This window comes from Falco cherrug, chromosome 5, assembly GCF_023634085.1.
Source record: "Falco cherrug isolate bFalChe1 chromosome 5, bFalChe1.pri, whole genome shotgun sequence".
Classification (NCBI taxonomy): Eukaryota; Metazoa; Chordata; class Aves; order Falconiformes; family Falconidae; genus Falco; species Falco cherrug.
Genome location: NC_073701.1, coordinates 35,098,929 through 35,126,742, shown reverse-complemented (window position 1 = coordinate 35,126,742; position 27,814 = coordinate 35,098,929). Strand labels below are relative to the sequence as shown.

General features: G+C 43.3%; 2 protein-coding genes across 3 annotated transcripts; one reads left to right on the top strand and one right to left on the bottom strand.

Moving 5' to 3' along the window:
- The first annotated feature begins 57 nt into the window (after positions 1-57).
- DDX17 (DEAD-box helicase 17) lies at positions 58-20,704 on the top strand. Of its 2 annotated transcripts, none has more exons than XM_055712880.1 (13): positions 58-488; positions 4,649-4,799; positions 6,821-6,920; positions 7,062-7,195; positions 7,923-7,988; positions 8,274-8,415; positions 10,518-10,678; positions 10,767-10,939; positions 11,249-11,359; positions 11,830-11,891; positions 12,287-12,346; positions 16,562-16,801; positions 17,478-20,704. In XM_055712880.1, exons 1-13 carry the CDS (start codon positions 445-447, stop codon positions 17,999-18,001), a joined length of 1,968 nt encoding a protein of 655 aa, XP_055568855.1. In that variant the 5' UTR covers positions 58-444; the 3' UTR covers positions 18,002-20,704. The 2 variants fall into 2 exon arrangements, with proteins under 2 accessions (XP_055568855.1, XP_027671850.1); XM_027816049.2 differs by lacking the exon at positions 58-488 and adding an exon at positions 1,699-1,859.
- KDELR3 (KDEL endoplasmic reticulum protein retention receptor 3) lies at positions 19,767-27,814 on the bottom strand. The gene is made up of 5 exons (XM_005446742.3): positions 27,132-27,814; positions 26,058-26,158; positions 25,353-25,511; positions 24,773-25,025; positions 19,767-21,552 (listed from the first exon to the last, which is right to left on the bottom strand). Exons 1-5 carry the CDS (start codon positions 27,220-27,222, stop codon positions 21,512-21,514), a joined length of 645 nt encoding a protein of 214 aa, XP_005446799.1. The 5' UTR covers positions 27,223-27,814; the 3' UTR covers positions 19,767-21,511.

The following is a 27,814-nucleotide window of genomic DNA, read 5'->3' as shown; positions in this document are numbered from 1 at the left end:
ACGCACCTTTCGTACCCTTCCTGCCCGCGGAGCACTGTTTCGCCAAGCGTTCTTAGGGCGTAGTTGGCTTCCGGGAATAGGCGTAGCTATTTTCGAGGGCCGCAGTTTGCGCAGTGCCGGGCGCCCGTAACGTAACTGAAGCGGGTTGGGGCGGCGGCAGCCATTTTGTGCCGGGAGCCCGGAGGAAGAAGACGCTGGTGTCTCCACACTTCACGGGCCCTGGAGCCGACCGAGAGCCCCGCCGTTCCCTCCGCCGACGTCCAGCGGGTCTCTGACCCACTGACCACCTCTTCTCCTTTTGTATCCCACCAAAGAAGCGAGGTGGCGCAAAGCGATTCCTCCGAGACACAGCCGCCCCTGGCTGGACCGTCTCCCCGTACCCCCAGTCCCTCGCCGTCCCCACGGCCGGCGTTCCGCTGCCTTTCTCCCACCCCTCCGGGTGCGATGAGGGGCTTCGGGGACCGGGGCCGCGATCGAGACCGCGGCGGGTAAGGGGGGGGGGGCGAGCCGGGCCGGGCGGGGGCAATGGCGGGTAGGGCGGCGCGGCGCGGTCGCACGGCATGGAGGCTGTGGATGGAGCCGTCTGCCCCGCGTTGGGGGCCTGGTAGGAGGGAGTCGGGGGGGCGAGGGGGCGCTTTCAGTCTGCGGTATTGGGGGAGCTTTTCCCCAAAAATTTCTAGTATTGGGGGGGGGGGGGGGGAGCTGGGGACTTTATTAGTGTAGTTCTGGCAGCAAGGCAGGGTGGTGGGTTGAAGTTTTTTTATTCAGCTTTTCTGTTGGTCTGTAACCGTGTGTGCCTTGCTTGCAGTTTTAAGGCCTGCATTTTTCTCCCCCCATCCCCCCAATTTGTTTTCTGCCAGCCCTGTACTTCCGCCTCCCCCGGCCCCCCCGCAAGACAGAAAGGCCTTGGTGGCCCTGGCAGGGCCGGTTGGACTGTCTGCCCTTCTGGTTGTCATTGCTCCTGCTGGACTTACCAGAAATGTGGCAGTTCGTGAAAGATCTTTCTCAGTTGCGCGCCCAGGCTTATTGTGAGAGGAAATGAGACTGAAAACTGCTGCCATGCAGGAGACTTGAGTACGCGGCAGGGTGAGCTCGGTAAACACGGCCCTGGACCACGCTTAACGAACGTGACCAAGCTTATGGAGCAGTCAGACAGGAGTTGTCTGTGTGGCACTGCAGAGGCCCAGTGCTTGATACTCTTGAATCTGCTATTTAAAGGAAGCTTGGCTTGGAAAAGGCTTTTGCAGATTTTTTTTTTTTTTTCCTTATGAGGACGGCAGCAATAAATACAGTGCCATTACAATGCAAAACTACTTGGAGACGAGGATTTTAAGGGTTAAAAGTAGTAAGGTGTTCATTCCAGGCCTTTTTAAAGAGAAAGTTAGAATTCGTTTAGGAAAGCAGCATTTTCTGCCCTTTAGATCACAAGTAGTTAGGCCTCCATTATCAAGAATTAACAATAAATACATCATGTGGGTTCTGTTATTCTTAATATGGCAGACTAGGTCTCAGTTAATGTCTCTCTTTTTGTTTGTGGTGGTTTGTTTTTTGTTGTTTTCCCCCTTCCTTTCCTTTTTGTTTTCCTTCCCTACCGGGAGATTCGGTATTATTTTCATAATATGTTGCAATACGTTTTAACATTTAGTTTCTCGTTGTCTGTGGAGAGAGATAGTTGCATCCTTGTTTTATCTTACACCCACATTTTACACTCTGAAAGATACTTTCATTTTTTTCATAGAAAGAAGTGTTCTGGTGTTTTTCCACTGTGAGATTTCCAGCTCAGTTTAACACAAGGACATTGGAGTAAATGCTTTGGCAAGTCAGAGATGGTTCAGACCCCAGCTGTTTCTGGAGTTTGAGTGAGTTTGAGTATGCAGGTTTATATACAGTTACTTAAAAGAACACTAGCCAAAGCATTGTCACAACACTTGGCATGCCTTAAAATTTGTGTAATCTTATTTTGTGTAAAGACTTTGATTACAGGCAGATGATTCTCTTTTGCATCAGGGTTTTTGCATAAGTAAAAGGAATGCCTACCTGCTTCTTTGTGAAGTTTTTGGACGTTTGCATGGAAAACGTTTTTTTGGCATATTATCCTGGAAGCTTTAATGCATTGGGATTCAGTTTGTTATATATGTCTATTTAAAGTGTGAAAATATTTGTACCCATTAACCACCATCATACTTCATGAACTCTATAAAATTTTGGGCCACTCAGCATGCTGGTTAAGCACCATTTGGAAGTATAACCTTCTCAGTGCTGGTTCTTTCATGGGCTAACTAAATACAGGCTTTCAGGATTTCCTTCTGCCAGGACCTAGTTGTAGGTGACTTCTTAGAATGGAAAGTTGTACTGTTTTGCTCTGGAATGTAACACCAGTAATATTACAGAAGAATATTTTGAGTCAGCCTGAATTGACTCTGAAAGAGAACTGTTGGCAAATCAGTGGAATGATCTTAGATTTAAATCACTTTAACTGAAGTTGGAATCTTGTTTTACTTCTAATTGGAATGTACAGTGTCAGTTACTGCCTGTGTAGTGGATAAACTTCAGCAGAGGCAGCGCTGAGGAACTGCTGCAGGGCTCTCTTCTTTCAGGTCACCATACAGACATGTTGTCTGTAGGAACAGAGAACTGAAACTATGTGATTTCTATGTAGAATACATCAGTTCTTCCGTCTGAGTAGCTGTGGAGCAAATCCCTGCAGTACCCAGCGGTTTCAGTGTCCAGTCTTGCAATTGCTTCTTCCATATGTTTCCTTTCATAAGGAGACCCACTGATACTTTGAAACTCCAGTTGACTTCAGTGAGGTTATGGGTTTTGTTAGAACTACTTGGATACAGAAATAGTTGTCATTTTGACCTCAGGTTAGTATCATAAGTAGTAAACATCTTCAGTAAAGGTGAATGTCCTTGTGAATGAAAATTTAAACTATTTTTTTTTTACTTTATCCTGAAAGAAAATGTCATGGTTAAATGAATTTTTGAACTTGTGTTACACAGTCTTTTCATATGACAAAATCTGCTGATTATTGCAGGCCTCTAGGGATCTGATAGACATACTGATGAGAAGATAAGGGATATTTATAGGAGAGGGAAGAGACTTAATGAAACAGTTGCAACAAAGCAAAGGTTTTCAAACTTACTTAGCAGGTTTTAAGATAAATTATATCTGCCATGCTTAGCTTTTCCAACAATGTAACCCTTTCTTCTTGTTAACATGTTGATTTGAGTTCTGGTTTTTTTTGGTGTCTAAATCACTGTAATTTGTAGTTTCCACTGGGAAGCAATTTAAAGAAAAAAATGTAGTTAATGTCTGAACAGATAGTCTTGCAGTAATTCAAAAATTTATTTCAGAACTATATTTTTTAGCACCCGCTCCCACCCCCCTTCCCCAAGTTACTGTTAGAAGATTGTTTTGAGATTTTTGTTGCTTTTGGTTTGTTTCATTAAGTTTTTTATTTACTAGTGGACTGCCAGGGTAAGGTGCAGACATTTTTAGATTTGCCATCTAAACAAAAGTTTTGTTTTAAATGGGCATTTCTGATGAAATGATGTTTTGCAGGAAGCTGTAGCTTTATTAATCAAAATCTGAATTAGGACAAAATTTGGTCTGATAGCATTTGGTAAAGCATCTTCTGCTGTGTTTGTATGAATCTAATGAAAGCGCTATACTTATTTTGTGAATTTTAAAATACAGAATTTATAATATTTACAGTAAATAATAATTTTACGCCACTCGGTTTTCAGTTTTCTTACAGATTATTGCCAGAAGCTCATGCTTCGTCTAATGCGTTAACAAGTCATTACAGTTGGCTCTTAACCTTCTGAAGTGTATTTAATTAGCTGGATGAAGAAAACTAGGAGAGAGAAAAAGAGCAGTAACTTCTGAGTTCTGCTAGTTAGGAAATCTTTAGTAAACATTAGCTTCTTACCCTCTTGAGTCTTCATCAATAATATTTAAAAGAGGATATGGTTTTTCCCAGGTACTTTTTTGAGTATTTTTCCTGTTAGACTCTTGTTTTAAAAGATTTTTTAATTTTTATTTTTTAAATTTCATTGCTTTGGTTCCAGAATTACAGATGGATTTGCAGGCTTGGCTGGACTTGTTTACTTTCTGTTCTTCACTGTTTTGGCTTTCAGTTGAGGCATGCTCATTGATAAGAAAGAAGACATAGAGGGGAGGACTGAAGTAGCTATTTTTGTGTAAAATTAATCTTGAGAGAGATAAAAGGAACTTGCAATTACAGATTTTTCTCATACCTTTTCCATGTTTTAAGTGTACTGTCAGTTTCAAGAAAAGGTAAGTGCTGTAGCTGTACCCACAGTGTAGTCCCGAGGGAGGGAACCCTGGGGTAGAAACCTAGAGAGACAGGAGTTTTAAGGCAGTGACTTACAAAATGGCTGTACTGGAAGGAAACTTTAAGATGATTTTGGGTTTAGAACTGACTTTAAAGCAGGTTTATGTTATTTCAAGAAGACGTATGCCATCATAGTGTTTGGAGGGGGGTGACTTTTGCTAGAACGTTGTGCTCATGTCAGTTTGGGGAAAAGAGAGTGGAAAATGCTTAAGAAACCTGTGAATTCCAGAGTAATTTAATACTCCTGGTTTTGTTTGCTTATTTTATAACGGACATCGACATTCACAGGTTTGGAGCAAGTCGTGGAGGTCCTCTTCCCCCAAAGAAATTTGGTAATCCAGGGGAACGTTTACGTAAGAAAAAATGGGATTTAAATGAACTGCCCAAGTTTGAGAAGAATTTTTACGTGGAACATCCGGAAGTGGCCAGGCTTACTCCAGTAAGTTTTCAGATTCTGTCCCATTTTGCCTACAACAGAAAATGTCATAAGTGGAAAAACTTGTCCTAGGAAGTCTGGGACAGTGTGTAATAGAACTGCTTTTTCATTGAGCTTGTTTGGTACCTGTGTACTGTGCAGGATGCTGGCTCTAGTTGGCTTCACTATTTAACGTTAGCAAAGGTGATGCTTCTCAGCTGTTTTTATACGAGGTATTTGGCCATTTGTAATTCATCATCATAATGCTTGTCTGTTCTAGCTATTCAAGAGGGTAGATAAGACTTAGAAAACTTGAAAGTTGCACTCCTGGGGAGGCCCTGAAAGAACTTAAAATAATGAACTGAGAGTGGCAGAAATGCATGAGAAAAGTTTGAAAGTAGCATTTTATCTTAATAATAATTCAAGCTGAAAGAGGCTATGGGATACCTCTAGTCTAATCCTCTGCTCAGAGCGGGGCTAACTACAGAACTAGAGCAGGTTACTTAGCACCTTGTCCTGTTAAATGTGAATATCCCCAGGGATGGGTAGAGTTTATATCCTCTCTGGGTGGCTGTCCCAGAGTTTAATGCTTCTCATGGTATTTTTCCCCCCTAATAATTATATTTGCAACATCTTCTCTGTAGAGACCCATTGGGGTAGTTGAAAGTAGCAGTTAAATTCCCCTGTTTAGTCCTCTCTTTCCCAAGCTGGACAAATTAGCCCTTCCAGTCTTTCTTCATATAGACTGCACTCCACCCTCTTGCTTGCCCCCCATAATTGGATATGCCCTTCTTACATGGGGGCGGGGGTCAAAACCAGATGCAGTACTTTGTGTTTACTCTGTACATATAGTAATCGCCCCTTCCTACACAGCTTGTCTAGAGTCTTCTTTTCACTATTTAATGTCTTTTTATATTTAGAAACTAAGAGATTTCATTCTTTACACAAGGAAACAAGCAAAATGTTCTTATCCAGTTACATAGATTTAGAGATCATTGTGAAATATTAATGAGATATTTATATGGCATGAAGGAACTGAAGGAGGCATTGGCTTTTTAAAGACAGAACAACTTGGAACTACTGCACCACAGTTAGCATTAGCTGCTCTAGTTGTCTTTGTCTTAGCCAACTAAAAGGATTTTCATGTTTTTCCCAGAAGCTGTTTTCTTTTTTTACCTTTTCATTCAAGCTGAAGAGATTCTCACAAATAGTAAATTTATTGCTTTGGATAAAGTATATGTTTTGGTATCGTGTGTATCTTTCTATTGATTTTTTAAATTTTTTTTTTAATGAGCATTAGAATAAGGTCATGAATTGTGGAACCACATTGTGAAGTGCAGCTGGACTTAAAAGATAACCTAAAAAAAGATAAAATACTATTTCTAATCCTAAAATTATGCTTATGTGGATATATGTTTCAGAAATATATTAAGAAGTTCCATTATTAAAAAAACTTGGGAAGTCTTAGGGTATCGTTAGGACGTTGCCTGGGCTTCTTCCGTGCAGAACGGAAGTGCTGGTTCCAAAAAGATTCCAAGCAACGTTTGTGAGTTGCAAGTTGTCCAGCAGGAGCTCTGTAGTTAACTGCCTCTGGAACGTATTAATTGGAGGAGAGGGACAGGCCCGCCTTCTCCTTGTTTGTACTATATTAGGGCCTACTTACTTGTTTCATTCTTAGCATATTTCTTATCTGATTATCTGTTTCTAATCACTTTTGAAGCTGTTGGTCATTTCTGACCTCTGGAAAAAAGAGTATCATTCTTAAAAATACTATATTAATACACTTCTCATTAAAAAGAGAAGGTTGGAAGAAAAGAGAGTCCTTCTAGGCTACATAGAGAGCCCATACCTCTGAATATTGGAGAAGCTATGTGATAGCTCAATCTTAAAAGAAAATCTTTGGAAAAGGTGTCCTTTTTAGATCTCTGTTTCAATTCACTTCTCTGAGCTTTAGCCAGAGTTAATAGTGAGAAAAAAGCACTTTTAAGTTCTTGTCCCTGCTGATGTTCAGCATTTGTCCTTGCTTTTATTCCCCACATAAATAGTATGAAGTTGAAGAATTGCGAAGAAAGAAAGAGATAACAATTAGAGGGATGGAGGGCTGCCCCAAGCCTGTGTTTGCCTTCCACCAGTGTAGCTTTCCGCGTAAGTACTTTGCTATTCTTTAAGATAATGAGGATTACTCAAAAACAAATGCTGTTTAGGCCTGTTCTGTTTTCTAAAGGGTCTTCTAAAGCCTGTCATCATTTAAGATTTTTTTTCTTTTTTGTACAAATTAAATTTTAGAGTATGTAATGGATGCCTTGATGGACCAGAACTTCACAGAACCCACTCCAATTCAGTGCCAAGGCTTTCCGCTAGCCCTCAGTGGTCGTGATATGGTGGGCATTGCGCAGACTGGCTCTGGAAAGACACTAGCAGTATGTGTTCTTCCCTGTTACTTAGTTTTCCTAGCTGCTTTGCAGAAGTTACCCTTGGCTACTTGTTAGTAGGTTTTGGGCTTGTCCGTACTACAAGCATAAAGTGCAATGATTACATGTTTTTAAAGCTTGCTTTATTGCCTTACAGGCAAGTAAATTTCAATTCAACTAGCCTATCATTTAAAGGCAGTTGTTTTGTGTGTGTCTTTATTTTTGGATGCTTAGTCACTTCTCTTTGGTTTATGCTTACATTACAGTTTAAAAAACTATGTGCATTTTAGCATATTTTATTAACTGTGCAAGTTAAAATAAAAAATGGTTGAGTCTTCAAGGTACACATTAATTTTATCTGCAGTGGTTAAAAAGTAATTTTATGAAAAGTACTGGTTAGGGCCAAGATTGCTCAGTTCTACTAACTTAGATGTTTAAATGAGCCTTTCTGTCAGAGTTGCTGAGCAACTATATTTTGTGCTCATGTCAAAGCCGATACGGTTGGTCAGCAGCTCTGAAAATCTTCTGTTCTCTTGGATAAGTGCAAATATCTGTATTTGCAGAATCCTGATTTTTATATAGCCGCAGTTTCTTGCTGTCTCTCGCATCAGGTTTTGGCTTCTTGAAGGAATGTTAGGCTAAAGGGGCTCTTGCCATGAGCCAGTTGTCATGGCAGGAGGTCATTGGCGGTGGATATTGAGGTCCCATGTCTTGACTTAAAGTTCTTCTGTTTTAGTACTTGTTGCCTGCAATTGTTCACATCAACCACCAGCCATATTTGGAGAGAGGAGACGGCCCAATTGTAAGTGCTTGTTGATTCTCTTCCTTTTTTTGTGTGTGGCATGGCATTGTTAATGAGATGTGTACTGTATTCAATTGGTTTATCAGAATAGTAAGTAAAGAAATGTTTACTGTCACAATGTGAACATCCCACTCAGTTGAAATTCTGTGCAATTGCTGACATCGTTTAAAGATTTGTAAGTGTTTTAGCTAATAAAGAGCAGATGGTCCAGCTTTGCTTACGGGTATCTATGCGGAGCATGGGTATGTATGCAGCTTGGCTATCCTGAATCAATTCCTTTTGCAGTGTCTGGTTCTAGCACCTACTAGAGAGTTGGCCCAGCAAGTGCAGCAGGTGGCTGATGATTATGGGAAGTGTTCAAGACTGAAGAGTACCTGCATATATGGAGGAGCACCCAAAGGTCCCCAAATCAGAGATCTAGAAAGAGGTAATTTTAAAACAGGTGTTTGTAGTTTCTGGAGGAGGTCGTATTGTAAAATCTCTGTAAAAATAACATGATCTTTTTAAAACCTGTTTGGAAGGGGGTGTGCATGAATGACTGGCTGTCTGTTTCTCCAGTTACAATGATGGTTCATGAGGTAGTTCTCTTCTTTGTTGTATAGTGACATATTTGGATATTAGACTTCCTTTCTATTTTCTCTTTGAACTTCCCACTTGTGAATATCATCAGGACCTAGGAAGGGGAAAAGGGAACTTACTGGAAAGAGAACACATTATTTTGAGGAAATGTAGTAGCAGCAAACTTAAGGAATGATTTTTCTTAAGCCAGATTGCTAGTTTTCTGCCTAGGCTTGTATAATCAAACTTAATTTTTGAATGCACAGAAGCTTCTTTACACAGTGCATTTTGGGGTATTTTTTATTGTTCTTAAGCACTAAGCTCTCTTTCTTTTAACATACTCCATAATGTTCTGTAACTGCCTTTCTGTAAATAGTAAGGGGCTGAGGTTGAGGATGATGCAGAACCATGGTTCTACAGCAACCGCTGTAACACAGTAGTATTCAAGTGACCTAACCTTCATTTCAGGGGCTAGTTACATGTAATTTCAAATGTAGGAATGTGCTGATGGCTTTCATCTTCACTACATTAAAAAATTGTAATGGAATTACGTGTAAAGATGTAAAAAGTACTGTCAGGGTAAGCTTATATATACAGATCTATTCAAGAAATGAGAACATTTTACTTACCACTGCAGTTCTCAAGAGTCATTATTGAAAACTGCAGTAATGGTATAAAGGCATGCATGGTAGAAGACTGCAGCGTAGCTGTGTTCAAGAAAATGGTAGTGCATTCCAATTCAAAAGTAGCATCTTCAATGGAAGAGTCAGAGTTTACATGAAGAGACCTTGGGAGTATCAGCGTGGTGGGTTTTTGCACACCTTTCTTGGGTGCTGTAAAATAGGTATTTTGCTTATGAAGAAAACCCTTGAGGATGTGGGGAGGTCCAGTGCTTTCAGTCCTTTCAGGTGTTACTGTCTTTGGATGATTGCTTAGTATTTTCTGCAGCAAAGACTGTTGAACAGATAGAAAAAGAATTTTTTTCCCTCAGTTGTGATACTTGGGGTATTTAGTAAATTAATTTTGGAGGAGTACATCATTGACAACAGAGACTGTAGTTTATTCAGTCTCCCTGGCAGACAAATGGCTCTGTTAGAAATTGAATTCTTGCATGAGCTTTATAGAAACTAGAAGTTTGCCCAGCTTTCTCGGCTCTGGGGAGGCAAAAAAACAGACAAAAAAAGATCTGGGTTGCCACAGAATACTCTGCATCTGTAAGTGTAGTATCAAGAAAGTTGTTGGGGTTTTGCTTTTTTTTTCACCCTGCTGCTTGCCTAAACTTACCTATTCACTGGACATTATGGTGACACAGAAGGACTCGCCTGTAAGAAGATCTGGGAATTGATGGAAACCAGTTCCTCCTTTTAAGGAATGTATAAATTGCCATACCTGATACTAGTTTATGAATATTTGAATTCCATTTGTATGCTAACAATACGGGCAGGATGGTTGTCTGTCACTGTTGGTGCATAATTACTCAGTATTAAAGCCTGTGCTTTGGCTTTATATATTCTAAAAAAAAAAGGTAGAAGTGGAAGTAATTTGACCTGTATAGCCAGAGAAGCACTTCATGTTTGATTAGTGGGGAGTTTGGCTGGAGTTCACTCTCTAGATTTCTAGAGAGCTCTCTAGACTGCATAATTCTGGATGAAGGTGGGTCAGGCTTGAGTAGAAGCTTATTTTATTGCTGATTTTTGGACAGCCCTTCACTGGTGTTTTCTGACAATAAGCTTTTAGCTTCTATACTGCATTTATTATTCTAATGGCACTGTAGCAGTAATTTCAGAATGGGAAAAAATACTAAAAGAAACTAGGGCTTCTACTGAAATGACTCAATCTTGGGTACGAATGAGGGTGGTGCTTTTTTTTTTTTTAAACAATTTTGCTCTGGAAGGTGATTCATTCTGACTAAAAATACCAATTGACATTCAAATGCAGAGCCTTACTCTTTTCCCTTATTCTGTTTTGAAGGTGTTGAGATCTGCATTGCTACACCAGGTCGCTTGATTGACTTCCTTGAGGCAGGAAAGACCAACCTTCGTCGGTGTACATACCTGGTGCTAGATGAAGCGGACAGGATGTTGGACATGGGATTTGAACCCCAAATTCGTAAAATTGTTGACCAGATAAGGGTGCGTGAACCTTGTAAAAGGACAGCCTCCTTTGGTTTTCCATTTGAAGTCCAGTACCTTAAATAAATCCGTTTTCCCATTTTCTTAGCCTGATAGACAGACTCTGATGTGGAGTGCCACCTGGCCAAAAGAAGTGCGCCAGCTTGCTGAGGATTTCTTGCAGGACTATGTTCAGATCAACGTGGGAAACTTGGAGCTGAGTGCCAACCACAATATCCTGCAGATAGTGGATGTGTGCATGGAAAGCGAGAAAGACCATAAGTAAGCTGGTTTACCTACCATTTCACTTTATTTAGGTTGTACTTAAAAATCCAGATTGCTTTGTAAGCCAACTGTGAATTCCAAATAGTGAAATTACTTGTATTATTTGAGTGTTACAAAGCCAGTCCTGTCATTAACAAATCTGTTGGGTATATTCTAACCATACCTTTATACAACAGACCTAAATTCTGTGTGAGACTGACTTATTTATGTGGATGCCTATTGTATATGCTTTCAATGTAAGCTGAGAGTGTGCTCCTATATTCTTGTATATGGAGATACACATATTAGCTCTCATGTCTATTTTAGACTGATACAACTGATGGAAGAAATTATGGCAGAGAAAGAAAACAAGACTATCATCTTTGTGGAGACAAAGAGGCGATGTGATGATCTCACTCGAAGGATGCGCAGAGATGGGTGATTAGTTTCCCCCTCCCTCCCCTTGTTTCTAATGGGAAACAGAAATTGTAATCAAAAGCAGTAAGGTTTAAATGTTCATGATGCTGTTGTTGGGAACAACTTGTCCATTCTTTTCTTGGCTGAATTCAGTCTTAGTTTCCCAGAACATTCCAGTCCATCAAAGAAAGCATTAGTGCAAGATGGTATATTTAAGTTGTGCTTCTTTTAGTGTATCAGAATTCCAATACGCTGATTGGAACTGTATCAATGTAGCGAATGTGATTTGGTTGAGATGGTTGTTTATCGAGGTAGTGCATTTAACATGCAAGAAACAAACCAGTAGACATGCTGGGTAGATCCAGGCCAGAGGGAATAAAATACTTCATGTCTTTCATTTTTTGCTTTTTTACCAAAATGCCAATAAAGCTTCCTGTTGCTTTTAATGTATGTACTTTCTGTCTATACTAATGTGCATCTCTATTTGGCAGTTGGCCAGCTATGTGTATCCATGGAGACAAGAGTCAGCCGGAAAGAGATTGGGTGCTTAATGGTGAGTCCATCACACAGAGGAGAATAACTCAGGCTGCTGTACGTAATTCACAGAGACATACTTTTCTCTGGTGGTGTGTGTGTTTTGGTTTGGTGTTTTTTTTTTGTCTCTACCCAATAGATAAGTTTCAAAAGAACTTCCTTTGCCTTTGTACTGTTAATTGCAGTACTTGTATTTGCAACTTTTAAAATTCTTTTTGTGAAAAATGCAGTGGGAAAATTGCTTACCCAGAGCGCTGGATTTTGAAAAATAGCACATTATATGCTGACTTACTGGGGTTTCTGAAATTGACCCATCTGACCTAGATTCTCAAAAATGAGCACTTACTGTAAATCAAATTCAGGTAACTTTATCTTTTTGAAAAATCTTACTTCATAGCATGCTTTGTTTTACAGAGTTTCGTTCTGGAAAGGCTCCTATCCTCATTGCTACCGACGTTGCATCTCGTGGGCTAGGTTTGTACACATAGACCACTCTTGCCTACTGCTGCATATTTTTCTTCTTTGGACTGAAATATGTTTTCTTTTAAAAAAAAAATTCAAAGCGTGATTTTCCCCCACATGTGAAATACGTTTTTTTAACATTAATCTTTTTTTTTTCTTTCATATTCAAAGTCTCTTCCTGCTCCTAATGAACAGGCTTTGGTCTGCAGCAAGGCCTAGGCATGACCAATCGATCGCCAAGAGGGAGAAGAGACGTCCAATTATGCAACCCAACCCTTCCACCACACTCACTTCTTCCCCAAACCCAGCTTTTGTTGCTGGGTGATAGGGATGGATTGCTCTCAGTTCAGAGCGTGTCAGATAAAGTTCAAGTAGGAAGCTGTGGGAGAGCATTTCAACAGCAAATAGCTAATATTCTCCCCATATGACACACCACAGATTTGAACATACCAACCCCAGTGTACACGCATGTTTACCCCACAGATGTATTCGCATCTGAGAAAGCACTGCTCCAGATCTTTGGTCTTGACATGTAACCTTCCCTCCTCTGTGTTCCTTCTAGGCAGGACCACTGAGATTACATATGGCCTTTACCATCATGTTACCCAAACGTGTAATTGAAACAAAATCACACAGCTCTGTTCTAGTGGTATGGAAATGATCTGTCTGGATGCATCAGTTGCGCCCCCTGTTTTAATGCGCATATTTGTATTGTGAAACACTGTGCTAAGCACAGTCCTTCTATATCTGCCCACCCTAGAAGAGGAAGATGGCTTCTGAGGTGCTCGGAGGTTAATAACAGACACTGAATACTCCGCTTTCCCCGAGTTTGATAGAAGATAAACTACTTGGGGGTCAGTGTCTCATTGTAGTAAATTTTAGACAAAATTCCTGCAAATCAGTGCAGATAAGCCTAGAGAAATCTCTAGTTTGTTAAAAATCTCGGTTATCTGAGCTCTTTTGTTTTTTTTCATGTGCTGAAAGGGTGGCTGTGCTGTGCATCATATGGTCACTTTAATACAGGCAGACCATTACTAGACTTGGCAGCCTTTGTTCACACAACCTTCACCCCTCCTTCCCCTCCCCCCTCAAAAAATGTCCAACACTTCCTCGGAGAGGTGATTATATGGACTTCAGTCTCTGCCCTCTAGGGTCATGTCTGGACCTGTGCAGTTAGAACTTGGGCCTGTTGGGAGAAGGGACTGAGGCCTGAAACCAGTTTGTATGAAAGAGAGCTGCTTTCTCTAGCAGCATTTTTTAAACAGGCTTGCTATGTGCTGGTAGCTTCTTTGTGCATCTTGCCTAGACATTTAAAACAGCCTCACCCCCCTCAAAAAAACACTCCCCTCAAAACTACTTAATTGGATAACACTTCAGAAAAGTCTCCCCACTTCCCATCATCCACTTCACCTGAGCTAAGGGGGAAAGGTACCAGAGTCTGTTTCTTGTTACTGAACAACATCTCTGCTTGTTTTGGGGCCCTGAGTTTGCTGCTTCTTAAAATAAGTCACTTAACTGGCAAACTTCTGGACGACTTCCTCCAAGATCCTGGAAAGTGAAGGCTTCTACCTAAATAACATAAAACAGGGGCGCGCGCCTTTTGGCTGAGTCACCAGGGCTTTCCCTCTTCCTAATGGAACATTGGTTTCAAAAAAGCTTCTTCCAGGTAAGTTCTGAGTCCCGTAATGACTTCTTTGTGATAATTCCCTGGAGTGAGGTCCTCTCTCTGCACTGATATATATATTATTTTTTTTTACCTTTTTTTTTTTTTTGTTCAGTATTAAACTAAAAACATTGAATTTGTTTTGTTTTGTTTTCTTTAACAGAAGCTTTGATATCAGCTGCAGATCATTCTCAGTGCAGGGGTGGGGGCACATCTACATTGATGGTCTGAACAGCTCTCTAGACTAGCATGTTTGCTAGTTTATATCTCTCCTGATTAATAATTGGAGACTGTGCCATAGAGTATTCTGATGGTCTGACAAAGGGAATGTTTCCCAGGTAGCTGTCAAAAATGATTTACAGTTTCAAATCTTGATCCTGCTACATTATCTTCTAAAAGCGCAGGAAGATTGGGAGTGTGCGCAAACACTTGGAGCATGCTAGACTGGAGAAGCAGAGTCTTGTACTTGCTCTGGTCTCTTCTTCAGCGAGCTGTGTGCTCTACCAGGACCACTTTCTAGTCTGGAAAACACCCTTGCATTTTCCTCTTCCTGCCTTCCCATTCTTCCCCCTCTTCCCCAGTCAAATCAGTTCCATCTGCATTGGTAGCCACAATTCCCTGTGCTTTCTGCCAGGAAAGCACGTCCTTATATCCTCTGTGATAATTCAAGTTACTTTGCTACTGATGGATTTGCAAAACGGGACTGACTGAACATCACGTAGCCTGCAGCTTGTCAGACTAGTTACACCCTGGCTGTGAAGATGCAATCTGTCATACGTACTCGTTTCTTTACTTCACTTTCCCTTTTTAAAAAAACCTGTTGCATCAAGGACCCTAGCTGGAGACTCGCGCAGCCCCCTGTGAAACCTGCCTTCTCACTCCCTTTTTTTGGTGTGATTCAGGACTTTGGAGTCAGCAAAGACTGAGGAGCCCCCCCTTTGCTGTAATAAGAAACAGACATAAAGTCCCCCTCTTGTCACTACAACCCTCTTGTTTTTATTTTTCCTGCAACCCCTCTGAAATTGATGCAGTCTGGGCAATAGATGCAGTCTGACCCTTTGGATGTAATTTTTGTATCTTCATTTTTTTGACAATTGCCCCCAAGAACCCCAAATAGGGGACAAAAAGCGTTGGAGGACCTGAAACTTTTACCTGAACCCAGGTTCTCCGGCGCTTCACAACCAAATGGGGCTACAGAGAAGCATCTAAGCCAGTTCACAGAGCGAGCGTGTGTGGGGACTTCTCGCTGCCACGGACCCTTGATGCATGCTCCCCGCGCTCCAGTGGTCCCGTGTCAGAGGGCGGAGTTTTCGAAAGGAGGCCGCCAAAAATAAAAGGCAAAGAGACGGGATCGGCTGCAGCGGTTTCCCACAGGAGGAGGGAGTGTGCATCGGTCTGGTAACAAACAGAGAATGTTTCTCTCTTTAAAACAACAAAACAAAAAAAAGGAAAGGAAATCACAAAAATCTGTGTTTTATCTTGGATATTTTCATAATATTCTTCTTAAAATGCAGATTTTAAATTATTTTTTTTTATGAGCTGTTAGGGCACTTACTGTAATACCATGCTTTTTAAAAATACTGTATACTGTAGCAAATAGGTGCTTTCGGTACTTGAGCTGCTTTTACTAAGTGTTACACTAACAGTTCCTTTGTTTCTGTCCAGTAAGTTTACAAAGTCTGTCTTCCCATAAGGCACGCAGTTCTGATCTCCTAAATTTGAGTAATATTTTGTGTACAAAGCAACTTTGATAATTTCATTTCCTGCTTCCATCTGACACTGAAAGTAGGGAATTGCTAATGGAATTCAGGATTGCCCAAATTACAAAAGCTTGCCAGAACTGGATGGAACAGCATGGTGAAATGTTAGTGCAATGCGTTCTGGTGATAACTACAAAGCTGAGTTAAGATACTGTAGGTCTGAATAATTTTTAATGAGTTGGCTGAATAATACTAATGTAATTGGAGTGCCTTAAGCCTTAGGCTAGGGAAGGTAGTTCACTGTATTTTATTAGGACTGTAAAAGTAAATATTTTTAAGATTGCCTTTTATTTCATGTTACGGAGTGGAAGGTAAGTGATCTTATTACTGTTATTATTTGTTAGACTTCTCCCAACAGAGTAAAAGCTTTACCGCGGCAGTTCTGCTCTTCTTCCACCTCAGTTTGCTCTGTCTGACTTTGCAGATTGTTAGTTGGTTTTTTTAAAAAAAGGAGTACAAAATTCAATTAGCTTATTCACAAGCATTGGTGTCTTTGACACAGGAAGACAGAGGAATGCATTCCGGGGAGGATGAATTTGAGTGCAGGGCAAAACTGCTTTCAAATTACCCCTGTTTTTCAGGACACTGATCTTTGTTCCTGATGATCTTAAATTTGAGTCTTCTACTCTTTTGGGATGAGTCTGTCTTGTATTTATTCCGTGCAATTACTAACTTTGTATTTTTTTTTCTTATTACTGTCACCTGCATTCGTGCTCCCCACCTTTCGTTGGCACGTCCTCTCTTCTTCTCCCCTTTCCTCAACCCTACCCCTTCACTGTGCTTCGCACCTGGGCACTTCACAAGACGTGGAAGATGTTAAATTTGTGATAAACTACGACTATCCGAACAGCTCTGAAGATTATGTGCACCGTATTGGTCGTACCGCACGTAGTACCAACAAAGGTACCGCCTACACCTTCTTCACACCAGGAAACCTGAAACAAGCCAGGGAGCTTATCAAAGTGTTGGAAGAAGCCAATCAAGCCATCAATCCAAAACTGATGCAGCTTGTGGACCACAGAGGAGGAGGAGGTGGTGGTGGAGGTAAAGGCACGTGGGAAAAGGGCTACAGGAGGAATAGGTTCCCCATTTTGAGGGAGGGAAGGTTAAAAGAGGGCAGGGAGGTAGTAGGTGCAAGTTTAAGGTAATGAACAGATTAGTAATAAAGCTGGTTTGTATCCGAGGTCTCAATACGTTACTTAATTTATCTCTGTCCAGCAGAGAGGTAGTCTGCTTTTACCTTGGCTGTAGATTATTTTTTTTTCTCCTGATAAGGTCCTTGGAGCTAATTTTGGTTGAATTAATTCCTTGCAGCTCCTACCTAAGCATGGGCAGCCGGATGTGTGTGCATGCACGTGCAAAATTGAAATCAGTGAAGGGATACACTGATGTTATCTTCAGGGACTGAGACTTTTTCCTTTTGTTCCCTGAAGGACTAATAAGTTTCCTTATATTTGCAAGTTAGTCCTGAATTTCTTCTATTTCTTTGTCTCCAAGCTCATGTGTTAAGAACGCTTTTTGAACTTTGTATTTACACCTTGAACGAAATGAAGAGGTGTATATGCACAGCTGTGCAGGGAAGTTCTAGACAGTCAAAAGAACTTGCTGCTTGTGGGCAAGATTTTGGATGTAGAAGGGGGAGAAAGGGTGGCATAATTGTACCAGAGTTCATTGTTTAAGACTTGTTCACGGTACTAAATCTTAATATATCCATCGCCAGGAGGTCGTTCTCGTTACCGAACGAGCAGTTCAGTAAACAACCCTAACCTGATGTACCAGGAGGAGTGTGACAGGAGGCTCCGGGGAGTGAAAGAGGGCCGGAGAGACTCAGGTGGCTTCAGAGACCGTGAGCGTGGTGACAGTTATGCCAACGGAGCCAACAAGACCTATGGCAGTGCCTACGGGAGCCCAAATTCTGCTTTTGGGGCAGCACAGAGCCAGTATGGTTACACTCAAGGGAGCTATGGAGCAGCTGCCTATGGCACGAGTGGCTATGGCACTGCAGAGTACAGTGCTAGTGGCTATGGTGCCAGCACCACAGCTGCCACCGCTGGGAGAACCTCACAGAGCACTACCCAACAGCAGTATGCAGGGATGGTGGGGCGCTCAGGCCAGCAGCCACAGCCGCTCATGTCACAACAGTTTCCGCAGCCCCCTGCCACTAATGTGATGGGCTATATGGGACAGACTGCCACCTACCAGTATCCACCCCCTCCCCCACCCCCTCCCCCTTCCCGCAAATGAGACCACTCACCCGCTGGTGACCAGTGTAGACCTCTTGCATTTAAAGGAACCTTTACTTTCTCTTCTTTCCCATTGTGATGTCTCTCTCATGCAGGTTAGACTTAGAATTCACCTTTCAAATCCCTCGAGCCCATCAAAAATGGCCCCCAGTCCACATTACTGACCTTGTCCTTTTTTGTCTTTTTTTTTTTTTTTTTTTAAGAGATATATATAGTTGACTGGAAAACTTATTATTTTTTGTCTTGCATGTTGAGGAAATTGGAAATTTTATTTTCTCTAAAAGAAATGGGTATAAGGCAGATAGGTCCCAGCTCGATCATCTTGGTGTCTAAGGTTTGTGTGAAAACTTGCTTTTGAGGGGAGGAAGTTTCTATTCTGTAACATGTTAACTTAATTTCAGAAAGTATCAAGAGAGGTAGAAAACTTCGGGGAGCCAAAAAGCACTTCATTAAAAATTATAAATGCAAGGGAGCAATGCTCACTACTCCTAATCTTAATTTTCTTTTTTAAAATAGCTCACTATTATTGCTTGTAAACTGCTGTAGGTGACTTCCTATAGGAAAACTCTGCTCATTTGTCTGAGCTGGGTGGTGTTCGGAGTAATGCCCCAGGTGTACATTGTTGGTGTTTTCTGCAGCTCTGGAAGCAGCGGGCCCCATCTTCTGGTACCTGTAGCAGCCTGCAGTAGGGAAGTTGGGATTAAACCCCCAAGTGTCAGAGACCAAACTTGTCTTGGATTCAATACCTGAAAACCAGGTAGTTGCTGCAGGTACCACTGCTATAATGTTTAGCCAAATAAGTTCTTTCCCTATAGTTGCTAAATTGCAGCATCACAAGTATGTGGAGCCTGGTTATCCTTAAACTAGTTTTTGATCTCACACTCCTGTTTCTGAGTTTATTAAGAGAAGTCTTAGTTTGAGAGCCCAGAAACTAAACAGAACTGAGATAATGGAACAGTATGTCTTGTTTTTCCTTTACAATCAAACTCCCTTTTGCCATGGGGAATATTCTGAATGCCACTATGCTGAATAAAATGTGACAGAGTTTTTCACACTTAAATTTAAGAGGTTTGAACAGGGTGGGCTGGGGGGGAAGACATGGGAGGAAGGGAGGAGGAGGAGGAGGAGATTGCCTGGGATCTCCTTTTCATGAGGTAAGCGGTGAGCTGGTTAGTGCATCTTGATTCTGAAGCTTTTTTTCTTTTGTACTTTGCTCTGATTATTGCTTTTCCTGGCTTTTGAGTGCATTTCCCTGCTCCATTGGTCCCTTTGAGCTGAGCTCTCGCAGGTAGGTAGCATTTTAGAAAATGTTAGAGAAGAGTGAAATTTTAGTAAATACGTAAATAAAACTTGTTTATTTTACAGGCTAAGGTGGGTGTGAGGGGTTTTCCCCTTTAGTAAAGCATGTTGTTGACTTGTTATTCCTAAAACCAGACGGTTCAGAGACAGTAGATGATAACAGGAGTTGGCTGCTCTTGATCTGGTAATATGGCAAAAGAATGGATACATCTCCTGCTTTGTGAGGCATAATCTTTGCATTATGAGAGCGCAGAGGTTTGGGTTGGTTTGATATTTTCTGTTGGTGTTCTTGCATATGGATGAACAAGGCAGCCCACTCCTTTTGTAGCAGAGTGGAACTTCTTATAGCCCAGGAAAAAAAGAGCTTGCTTATACAGAAATTATGTCTTTTTTTAATAAAATTTCTTCCCAGAGTAAAATTTTGGGGGATGAATGAGCTTTTTGTTTGTGGTTGGTTTTTTTTGGTGTGTTTTGTTTTTTTTTTCTTTTTTCTTTTGTGCAGTACACAGGTAGGTTGCTGACCCAGAGGGAAAAAGGAGAGATCTTCCAGAACCTTGGTTCCCTCATCCCATCTAATCCCAGTGCTTGGGCAGGAAATTCTTTGTTTGTGTTAAGTGAAGGTCAGAAACATTTAGTTTATCCAGGCACTGACTGATTCTTCTGGCCTCCCTCACAAGCAAATGTAGAGCTTTTTTTTTTATTATTATTACTATTTTAATTTGTGAGTTCGATGCAGAAATGTGGTTTAAGGGGGTGTAGGAGTAAGGTATCTCACTGAGTGGTTTTAAAAAGGGTCTCTGGACCGTCAAAGCTGCCTTATAGTCTGCTATAGCTTTCACTTCTTTTTGGGGAGACTTGTGCACATGTAAATGTCTATGCCAAGTCTTGCAGTGCTTTACTGCCATTGAGGTCAGCTGAAGTCCAGGGTCTCAGTTCAGAGTGTTAACCAGACTGTTGAATGCATAAATGCACCGTGGCATGTGCTGCCCCGTCCCACCTGGTGCTCGCTGCTCTGTTCCATATACCAGCTGGAGGGCCCTTGTTGATAAAGCATCAGCATCTAGTATTGTTTGCGTTGTTTTCAATTTGTAAAAGTTTGTGGGAGTGTCAGATGAGTTGGGTGTCTCCTCCCCTCGCACTTCCTGAAGCAATTTACTGTTTGGACTTCTGAACAATGAAAGGGTTAGTGGCTTTGTGTGGGATCAGCATCTTGTTTCACGCATCTGCTGGTCTCTGAACACATTCCTGTTGTATTAATGAAGACTTGAATTGAGAGATTCATGGATCTGTGGTGTTCAGACACAGGATACTAAGAGCTATGTTACTATTCTTAGTTTGTAAATTGTCCTTTTGATACCATCTTGTTTTCTTTTGTAGGTATAAATAAAAACACTGTTGTCAATAAGTTGTGAAGTTTGTCTTTATTTTTGGAGTGTAAAGCTATCTTTGCCCCTGTTCTTCCCAGTTATTAAAAAAAAAAAAAACAAACAAATTCAAGGAGTTGTAAACATTCATTGGCAACCCACTGAATTTTAATAGAAATGGTCCCAGTTTGTAGAATACAAAGAACTGCCACTGAAAGTGAGTAGGGAGGATGTTTGAATACTTGTGGACTTGGAAGATTCATGTCATTCAAAGGCAACATATTTTTACTGAATGTTATGGGGCCTGCACAGAGTGAGGGTCAGACAAAGTTAACTTTCAGGAGGGTGTTAGTTCATACAGCATTAAAATAACAGTTTGTAGAATCTGCTGTGTCACATGTGATGTGGTCACATGTGAAATGGGTCCATGGCCTTTGCATATGTTATCGGACTTAATGGTGCTATGTTCCCTTTACCTTAGGCACTCGTTCAAGGACTGAAGGACCAAAGGTAGTGACAGTTTCTGTTATACTTGTGCTGCCTCAGGGTCAAGGTAGAGGATTGTTTTGGAGGTAGCTGCTGGGAAAAGCTGGGAGAGAATAATTTGCCCTACTTCAGCGTCGGCCAGCACTACTAACTAGCACCAAATTCAAGTAAGAAGAATTTTTTTTAAAAAAAAAAGCTAAGTCTCATGTGGATGAAAAGCGTATCTGCTTTCCAGGCCTTGTTTTTCCGGCACTGGAGTGAAACTCGGCTGAGCCATCCGTTAGTCAAAAAGGGCCAGGAAAGGAAAACTGGTATCAAGAGCTTCATCTTCAGAATTTCCAATGTTCTCTGTTGAAATGTCTTCAAACAGGCATGGGAAGACTTAGCTTCTTTCCTTTTAGGACTGTGCAAAGAGAAAGAGAAGGTAATGAAAGAATTCTGGGCAATTCAGCCGTTGCATTGTTTCAACAGTATTGTTAATTTTTTGTTTAACTTGCTATTTAGAGTGCTTAGCTAGTGGGTTGCCAGGTTTGCAAACAGCAAGAGGTGATGGCTATCAAATAGACTTTCTTGGGCATCTTCCACGTGCTAATGTAGGCTAGCAGGAATAGAGCTGTGCCATCTTCAGGGAACAACTGCTTGTCCTCAGTTACGACTGTATGCTAACAGCTCCAGAGAATCCCATTCGTTATGGAAGGAGCATCTAGGAGAATTTAGTGAGAAGGGTAACATAAAGGAATCCTGAGACCAGGAGAATTTGTGATCCTTGATGGGAGACATCCATTACAGATTTGCTTCTTAGCAGGGAAAATCCACAATGAATTTATTCTCCTTTATGCTAAAGGGAAAGGATTCTTTCCTCTTCCGTGGTTATTCTTTCTCACGTGTGGGCCCTCTTAATTTCCCTGCTTTTTCTTGATGATGTACTGTGGAGTCTGCTGTTCTATCCCCAGTGCTTTCCCCCTTTTAATAGAGAACATGGCCTGAATAAATGGTCTGTGGGCCAGTCTCGCCTGAGCCTGCCCCATCTTACCCGACCTGGAAGCTGGGATGTGTGGCCTTGTGGGAACACCAGGGGCCCATAGGCTTAGATGAGGTGGATGGAGAAGTGCTGCCCTGGCCATATGGTGGTCAGCAGCACGGAGTCCAGCTGTTGACGTAGTACTGGGGGTGGGTACTGGGGCCAGTACTGCTCATCATCTTTGGTGCCAGCGGGAAGGGCAAGTACTCCCTGAGGGATTTCCTAATGCACAACAGAGGGGAGTGGCTGATGCACCAGACGGGGTTAGAGGGACCATGCCAGCCTGGAGAAACAGACTGGTGGGGACCTTATGAAAGTCAAAGGGAAACGCTGTGTCCTGCCCCTGGGGTGGAATAACCCCATGCACTGGTATGTGCTGGGAGCTGCCCAGCTGGAAAGTGCCTCGATAGAAAAGGTCCTGGGTGTGCTGGTCTACACCAAGTTGAACACAAGCCACCAATGTGTCCTTTTGGCAAAGAATGCGAGCAGTCTCCAGAGCTGTAGCACCAGCAGGTCAGGGGAGGTGGGTCCTTCCTCTCTGCTCAGCCTTGGTGAGGCCACAGCTGAAGCAATGGGTCCAGCTCTGGGCTCCCAGTAGAAGAGGTGGGAACATAATGGAGCAAGTCCAGAAAGACCATGACGATTAAGGGACTAGAGCATCTGCTGTAAGAGTGCAGGCTGAGAGCCGAGACGGCTCAGCCTGGAGAAGGCTGAGGGCGATCCTGCCAGTGGGTAAAATGCCTGATGGGAGGAGTAAAGGAGACAGACCCAGACTGTTTAGTGGAGCCCAGTGATGGGAAGTTCCACTTAAAAAAAGTTTCTTACAGTGAGGATGGTTGGACAGTGGCACAGGTTGCCCTGAGAGGCTGTGGTGCGTCTGTCCCGGAGATACACAAAACCTGACTGGACAGGACCTTGAACAACCTGCTCTAGGCAGCCCTGCTGTGAGCAGGGGGTGGATTACAGGATCCCCCAAATTGCTTCCAACCTTAGACATTCTGAAATGCAAGCTTTTGGGAGCCGAGAGCTTCCTCAGAGTATCTTTCAGGTCCTGGTGTTACACAGAAAGGAGTTAATCTAGTTTTGAAAACAAGATAAAGAGAATTTGCGTTCTATAAAAATCCCTTTGCAATGCTTTGGTATAGACTCTGAAGTCTTTTAAAATACATTTCTTTATGTAACGCATCTTTGCTTTTTTTGCAGCATTGCTGCCCTTTTGTTCAAGCTCTTCAGTGTTAGAAATGTTTGGAAAAGATGGTGGGGTTTTTTTGTGAGAGTGTAAGAGAGATGCAACCTGCTATAATACTGCTGGTTTTCATAAATGACTGCAAAGCATTTGCATATCTTCAGACACCTTTTCTTTCCCGTGATTCAGAACGTTTGTGTAAAAAAAAAAAACCAAAAAACCCAACAAAAAGCAATTCTCTTCCTACTGTGATGTCCCTGGGACAAATGTTTTTTTTTCTTCTGTCTCCTGTATCATCTAAATTTTGCAGCTCTGTCACTAGTGATGTGAGACTGAAAGCCAGCAGTTGGGTTTTTTCCCCCTTTTGTTCCACCATCCGCAACTACAAAGGGTACGGATTTCTCACAAAATACAGAAGGACACATGAATTGAGTGAAGCTAAAATGGGGATTAGTTTAAAAAAAAAAGGAATTGATGTGGAGCACCTTGATGGCAGTTTTACAAAGTACTTTTCTGGCTACAGAAATGTTTTAATGACAGAAGGAAGTTGTAACCTGCCAAGGCCAGCCACCTGCTTAGTGCTCCTGTCACCTCTCTATCAGCAGGTATATTGCATGAAGCTACCGAAGATTTATCCCTTGAAACGTCAAATGTAGGCCGTCACTGCTGCTTTTGGCAGACTAGTTTGGGAATTTGAAAAAGGAAGAAAATATTTGTTCACTCAGCTGGATTTCGTCAAATTCCATCCGCCTCAACAGAAAAGTGTTTTAAAGCATACTTCAGCCTCAGCATACCATAGCATGTTCTACCAGATTCTATGCCCTTGATGCACTTGTTAGCTCTGGTATGCAGCCATTTACCAAAGCACAGCACTGAAGTGGAAGGGGCCTCTGATTTTGGGAAACAGAAAGGGATGTCTTGTCTGCAGATGCCCATCTTCCTACAGAATCAGTTCTTGAGAACGTTACATCTTTTCCATCAAAAGAAAAAAGCAGACTTAATAATCTCTGTATCTCTGCAGTTGCTTTCTCAGGTACATTGTCTGCCTACAGCTATGCGCCCCCCCCCCCCCCCCCCCCCCTTAAAGTTTCTTTGCATGATTCATAATCTTTCAAAGCGTATGTAGAAATGAGTATACCTCAGTTGTTAACTTCCCAAGGTGGGGTTAAACCAGGCTTAGCTCTGGTTTAATTTCTACTTTGTTTCACACAAATGTCTAGATCCTTGTGAGCAGAGATGCCCAACTGCATTCAACAGATACGTTTTTTAAACTGGATTTTAGGTAGACAATATGCATCACAAATACAGCAAAGAATAAAGTCATGTAAGGATTAACGCATGGCAAGCTGTAGCTCCACTGTACGTTACAAGAGTGCCGAACAAACATTTCAGATTTATACCAACTCATTTACCTACCTTTGGTAACGTAGAGATAGAAGAAGTCACAGTAGAAGATGGTTTGTACCACCCCGGAAACTACAGCGATCTGATCATAGAAATTCTCCGTGTAGTAGCGCCAGACCCAGTTGGCAATGTAGAGAGCACGGTAGAGGCCCAGGAAGAAAAGGTAGTGCGTCGTGATGGTCTCTGCTTCCCCTGTCTTGCTGATCATGAAGAGCTGAGGAAGGATAGCCACGGCCTCCAGGTAGATGGAGAAGGTCCAGAGTATCTGTGAGTGCAAAATGAAGGCAGTGAAGGGTCTTGGTGCTGGGTAATACACGTTAAGACCCAAAGCTTTTCATTTGGCAGAGCACTGATGTACGAGCAGCATGAGTAGCGCTGCTGGAGTTGGGGAAAATGAGCCTGCTGTGCCGCGACTGAGAGGAGACAGCACTGCGCTGCTCTATGGATGGTCCAGTCTTCAAGGCCTGCCAACTTTGCCTTTCCTGTCTGCTTCTGCTGTTAAACATCTCAGCTATTCAACACGCTGCTCACTTTGCTGCCTGCTGTCAGGCTGCTGCTTCCCCTCCCCTTTCCTGCCTCAGGTTTTCCTTACCTCCAAGGGTGTGAAGCTGTGGTTCTCCAGAAATGACAAGCCTGTGACAGGGACCAGCAGGAACTCGAGGCGAAAGGAGTCATTCTCGCTGTCAAATGTTTTCCGGAATTTCACATAGATCATGTACACGGTGATGTAGGCACACATCAAAAAAATCACCTGGGGGAGGGAAGGGAGACACCAAGACCTTACCTGCAATTGCACCTCCTGTGCTTGAAGAGGGGGTGGCTTTGCCAAAGTCAAGTTCTGTTAACCCAGTTCTGGTGGAGCTGTGCCAGAGCAAGACAGTGGTGAATACTTTTTCTGTGCTGGCTTGTGAGTTGACTTCTGCTGAGGATACTCCTGTGGTCAACTAAAGATTGCCCCACCATGAGGATCACACCTGTTCGAGCCCTCTAGGGCTCGGTGTGAAGAGGTTGGCTTGGTTGTGGCTCTCTGTTCATGTTCCTGCTGTGCAAGGATACCCAGGCTTGATTCATGGTGTCTCATTCTGGTTGTGGTGGTACTAAATGTGGTGGACTCAGCTTGCTCACTGATTGTGGTGAGGAGGATTTTTGGCCAGCGGAAGGCCAGTGACACCAAAGGAAGCATCTTTATCCATCTTTGCTGGCTGAAAAACTGACTTAGCCACCACGTACCCTCACCTCCCCAGGAAACCAGGGCGCGCTGAGAGGAACCTCTGCTTCTGCACTGCCCTCTCCTTACCTTCATTACAGTGTTATAGACAGAGATGAAGGTTGTGAACAGGTCCAGATAGCGGGTTGTGAAGACAAGGGCAAAAAGAATCTGACTCTTCCCAGAGATACCTGCATGGCAGGGAGAAGAAAGGAAGGTAAAGCAGATGAGGGGAAGGACCCTTAGGATGGTGGTTTCCCATTATGCCTTCTTTGGAAACGGCCGTAGTTACGCATGTTGCTTTGTGAGCCAGGTCTGATGTGTTGGTGCTGTGGTAGCTCTAGACCTACCCCAGGACTGGCTGGAGTCTCCCAAGTAACAGGGCAGTTCCTGCAGACACCCCTGAGCCCTGCCTCAGGTCACAGGGACCGGCTCTTGGTGGGCATGTTCACTGCTTTGGCCAATTCAGCCCCTACTATCATCAAAATGCTTTTCCCTCGCTGGGCCCCTTCACCTGCCCACCTTGCCAGGGCTTGTGTGATGTGACATCTGCTGCACAAGGGAAGAGCTGCGGGATTGGGGACCAGCCCAGGGATGCTGATGGAGCTTAGTCACCGCTGGCAGGGAGGTGCAGTCAGACCCACCGTTTTCTCTACCTGTGACAACACGGGCTGCAGCCCAGCTCCAAAGTCTCTCAGGGAGGAAAGCATGAACTCCGAGCAAAACCCTCCTGCAGGAAGCTGCTGCCCTGTTTTCCTTGCCTGGGGTCGGGGCAGCCTCTGGTACCTGCCCATTCACTGGCAGGACCTCCAGCCTAAAGCAGCTTTCTCTCCAGGCTGTTGGGTTTGGTGCCACCACAACTTCTTGTGCTCATTCTCCACCTCCCTCTGGCCTTGCTGCCCTCTCCGCCTCATCATCCCAAGACCAACACCTGCCTGAGGCCATGTGCCTTGCCACATCACATCCTTCCAACACAGCCCTCTTCTCCAGGCAGGGAGACCTCCTGGAGGAGGAGGATGACTTCTCTCAAAGAGCCCATGGGGGAGGGCTGCCAGCTTCTGTGGGCTATCGCTAGCCTTTTTGGAACCCACTTCGCTTGCATCCCTTGCTAAGTCACCCTCCCAGAAGTGTCCCCCTCCTTCCCCGGGGCGTGGGAGCACTCACCAGAGCAGGACTTGGACTTCAGGATCTTCATCAGGAGGATGATGATGGCCAGCAAGTGGGAGACATCCCCCAGGATGCGGAAGATGTTCATGGTGCCAGAGGGGCTCCTCTGGAGCAAAGGGAGCAGGGCGCTCTTCCTGCGGGCAGGGCGGGCAAAGGCAAAGTTTTTCCCCCTCCAAGCCTCGCCTGAGCAAACGTGCTCTTCAGGCTTAACCGCCCTTCCTGCCCGAGCACGGAGCCTCTCTTCTGGCAACGGAAAGTTGAGGCTCGCTCTGCCCTGGCTGCGAGCGCCTGTCCCCTGCCAGATCGGGCTGCGTGTCTCCCTTGCTTACTTCTCCCCCAAGGTAGACGTTCTCTCTCCCCTGGCCAGGCCCTTCCTCTCCCTGCCCCAGGCAGAAAGTTGGGGTTGGTGGCCCGGGAGCCCCGGGCTGAGCCTGCTGAGCAGCCCGCAGCCAGCCGGGGTGACGGTGACGTGGCTCCTGGCTGCCCGGGGAGGGGAGAGAGGAGGAGGCGGAGGCGGGAATAACTGCGCTGGTTTTCCCTTTTTCTTTTTTTTTCCCTTCCTCTTTTTTCCTTCCCCAACTTGTCTCGAGTTACAGGCGGAAGTGTTGTTAAAGGGGGAAAGGCGAAAGGGAAAGGGATCCCCGGCCTCTGGCCGCGGGGATGCGCGCTGCTGCAGGGCG

Bases quoted from the DNA above. Each gene is read 5' to 3' on its own strand.
- DDX17 (XM_055712880.1), top strand. From the start codon at position 445: ATGAGGGGCTTCGGGGACCGGGGCCGCGATCGAGACCGCGGCGG. The intron at 489-4,648 runs GTAAGGGGGGGG...CGACATTCACAG, and splicing joins CGCGATCGAGACCGCGGCGG to GTTTGGAGCAAGTCGTGGAG. The intron at 11,360-11,829 runs GTGATTAGTTTC...TCTATTTGGCAG, and splicing joins CGAAGGATGCGCAGAGATGG to TTGGCCAGCTATGTGTATCC.
- KDELR3 (XM_005446742.3), bottom strand. From the start codon at position 27,222: ATGAACATCTTCCGCATCCTGGGGGATGTCTCCCACTTGCTGGCCATC. The intron at 25,026-25,352 runs GTAAGGAAAACC...TTGCACTCACAG, and splicing joins ACAGCTTCACACCCTTGGAG to ATACTCTGGACCTTCTCCAT. The intron at 21,553-24,772 runs GTAGGTAAATGA...CTCTTTGCACAG, and splicing joins CTATCTCTACGTTACCAAAG to TCCTAAAAGGAAAGAAGCTA.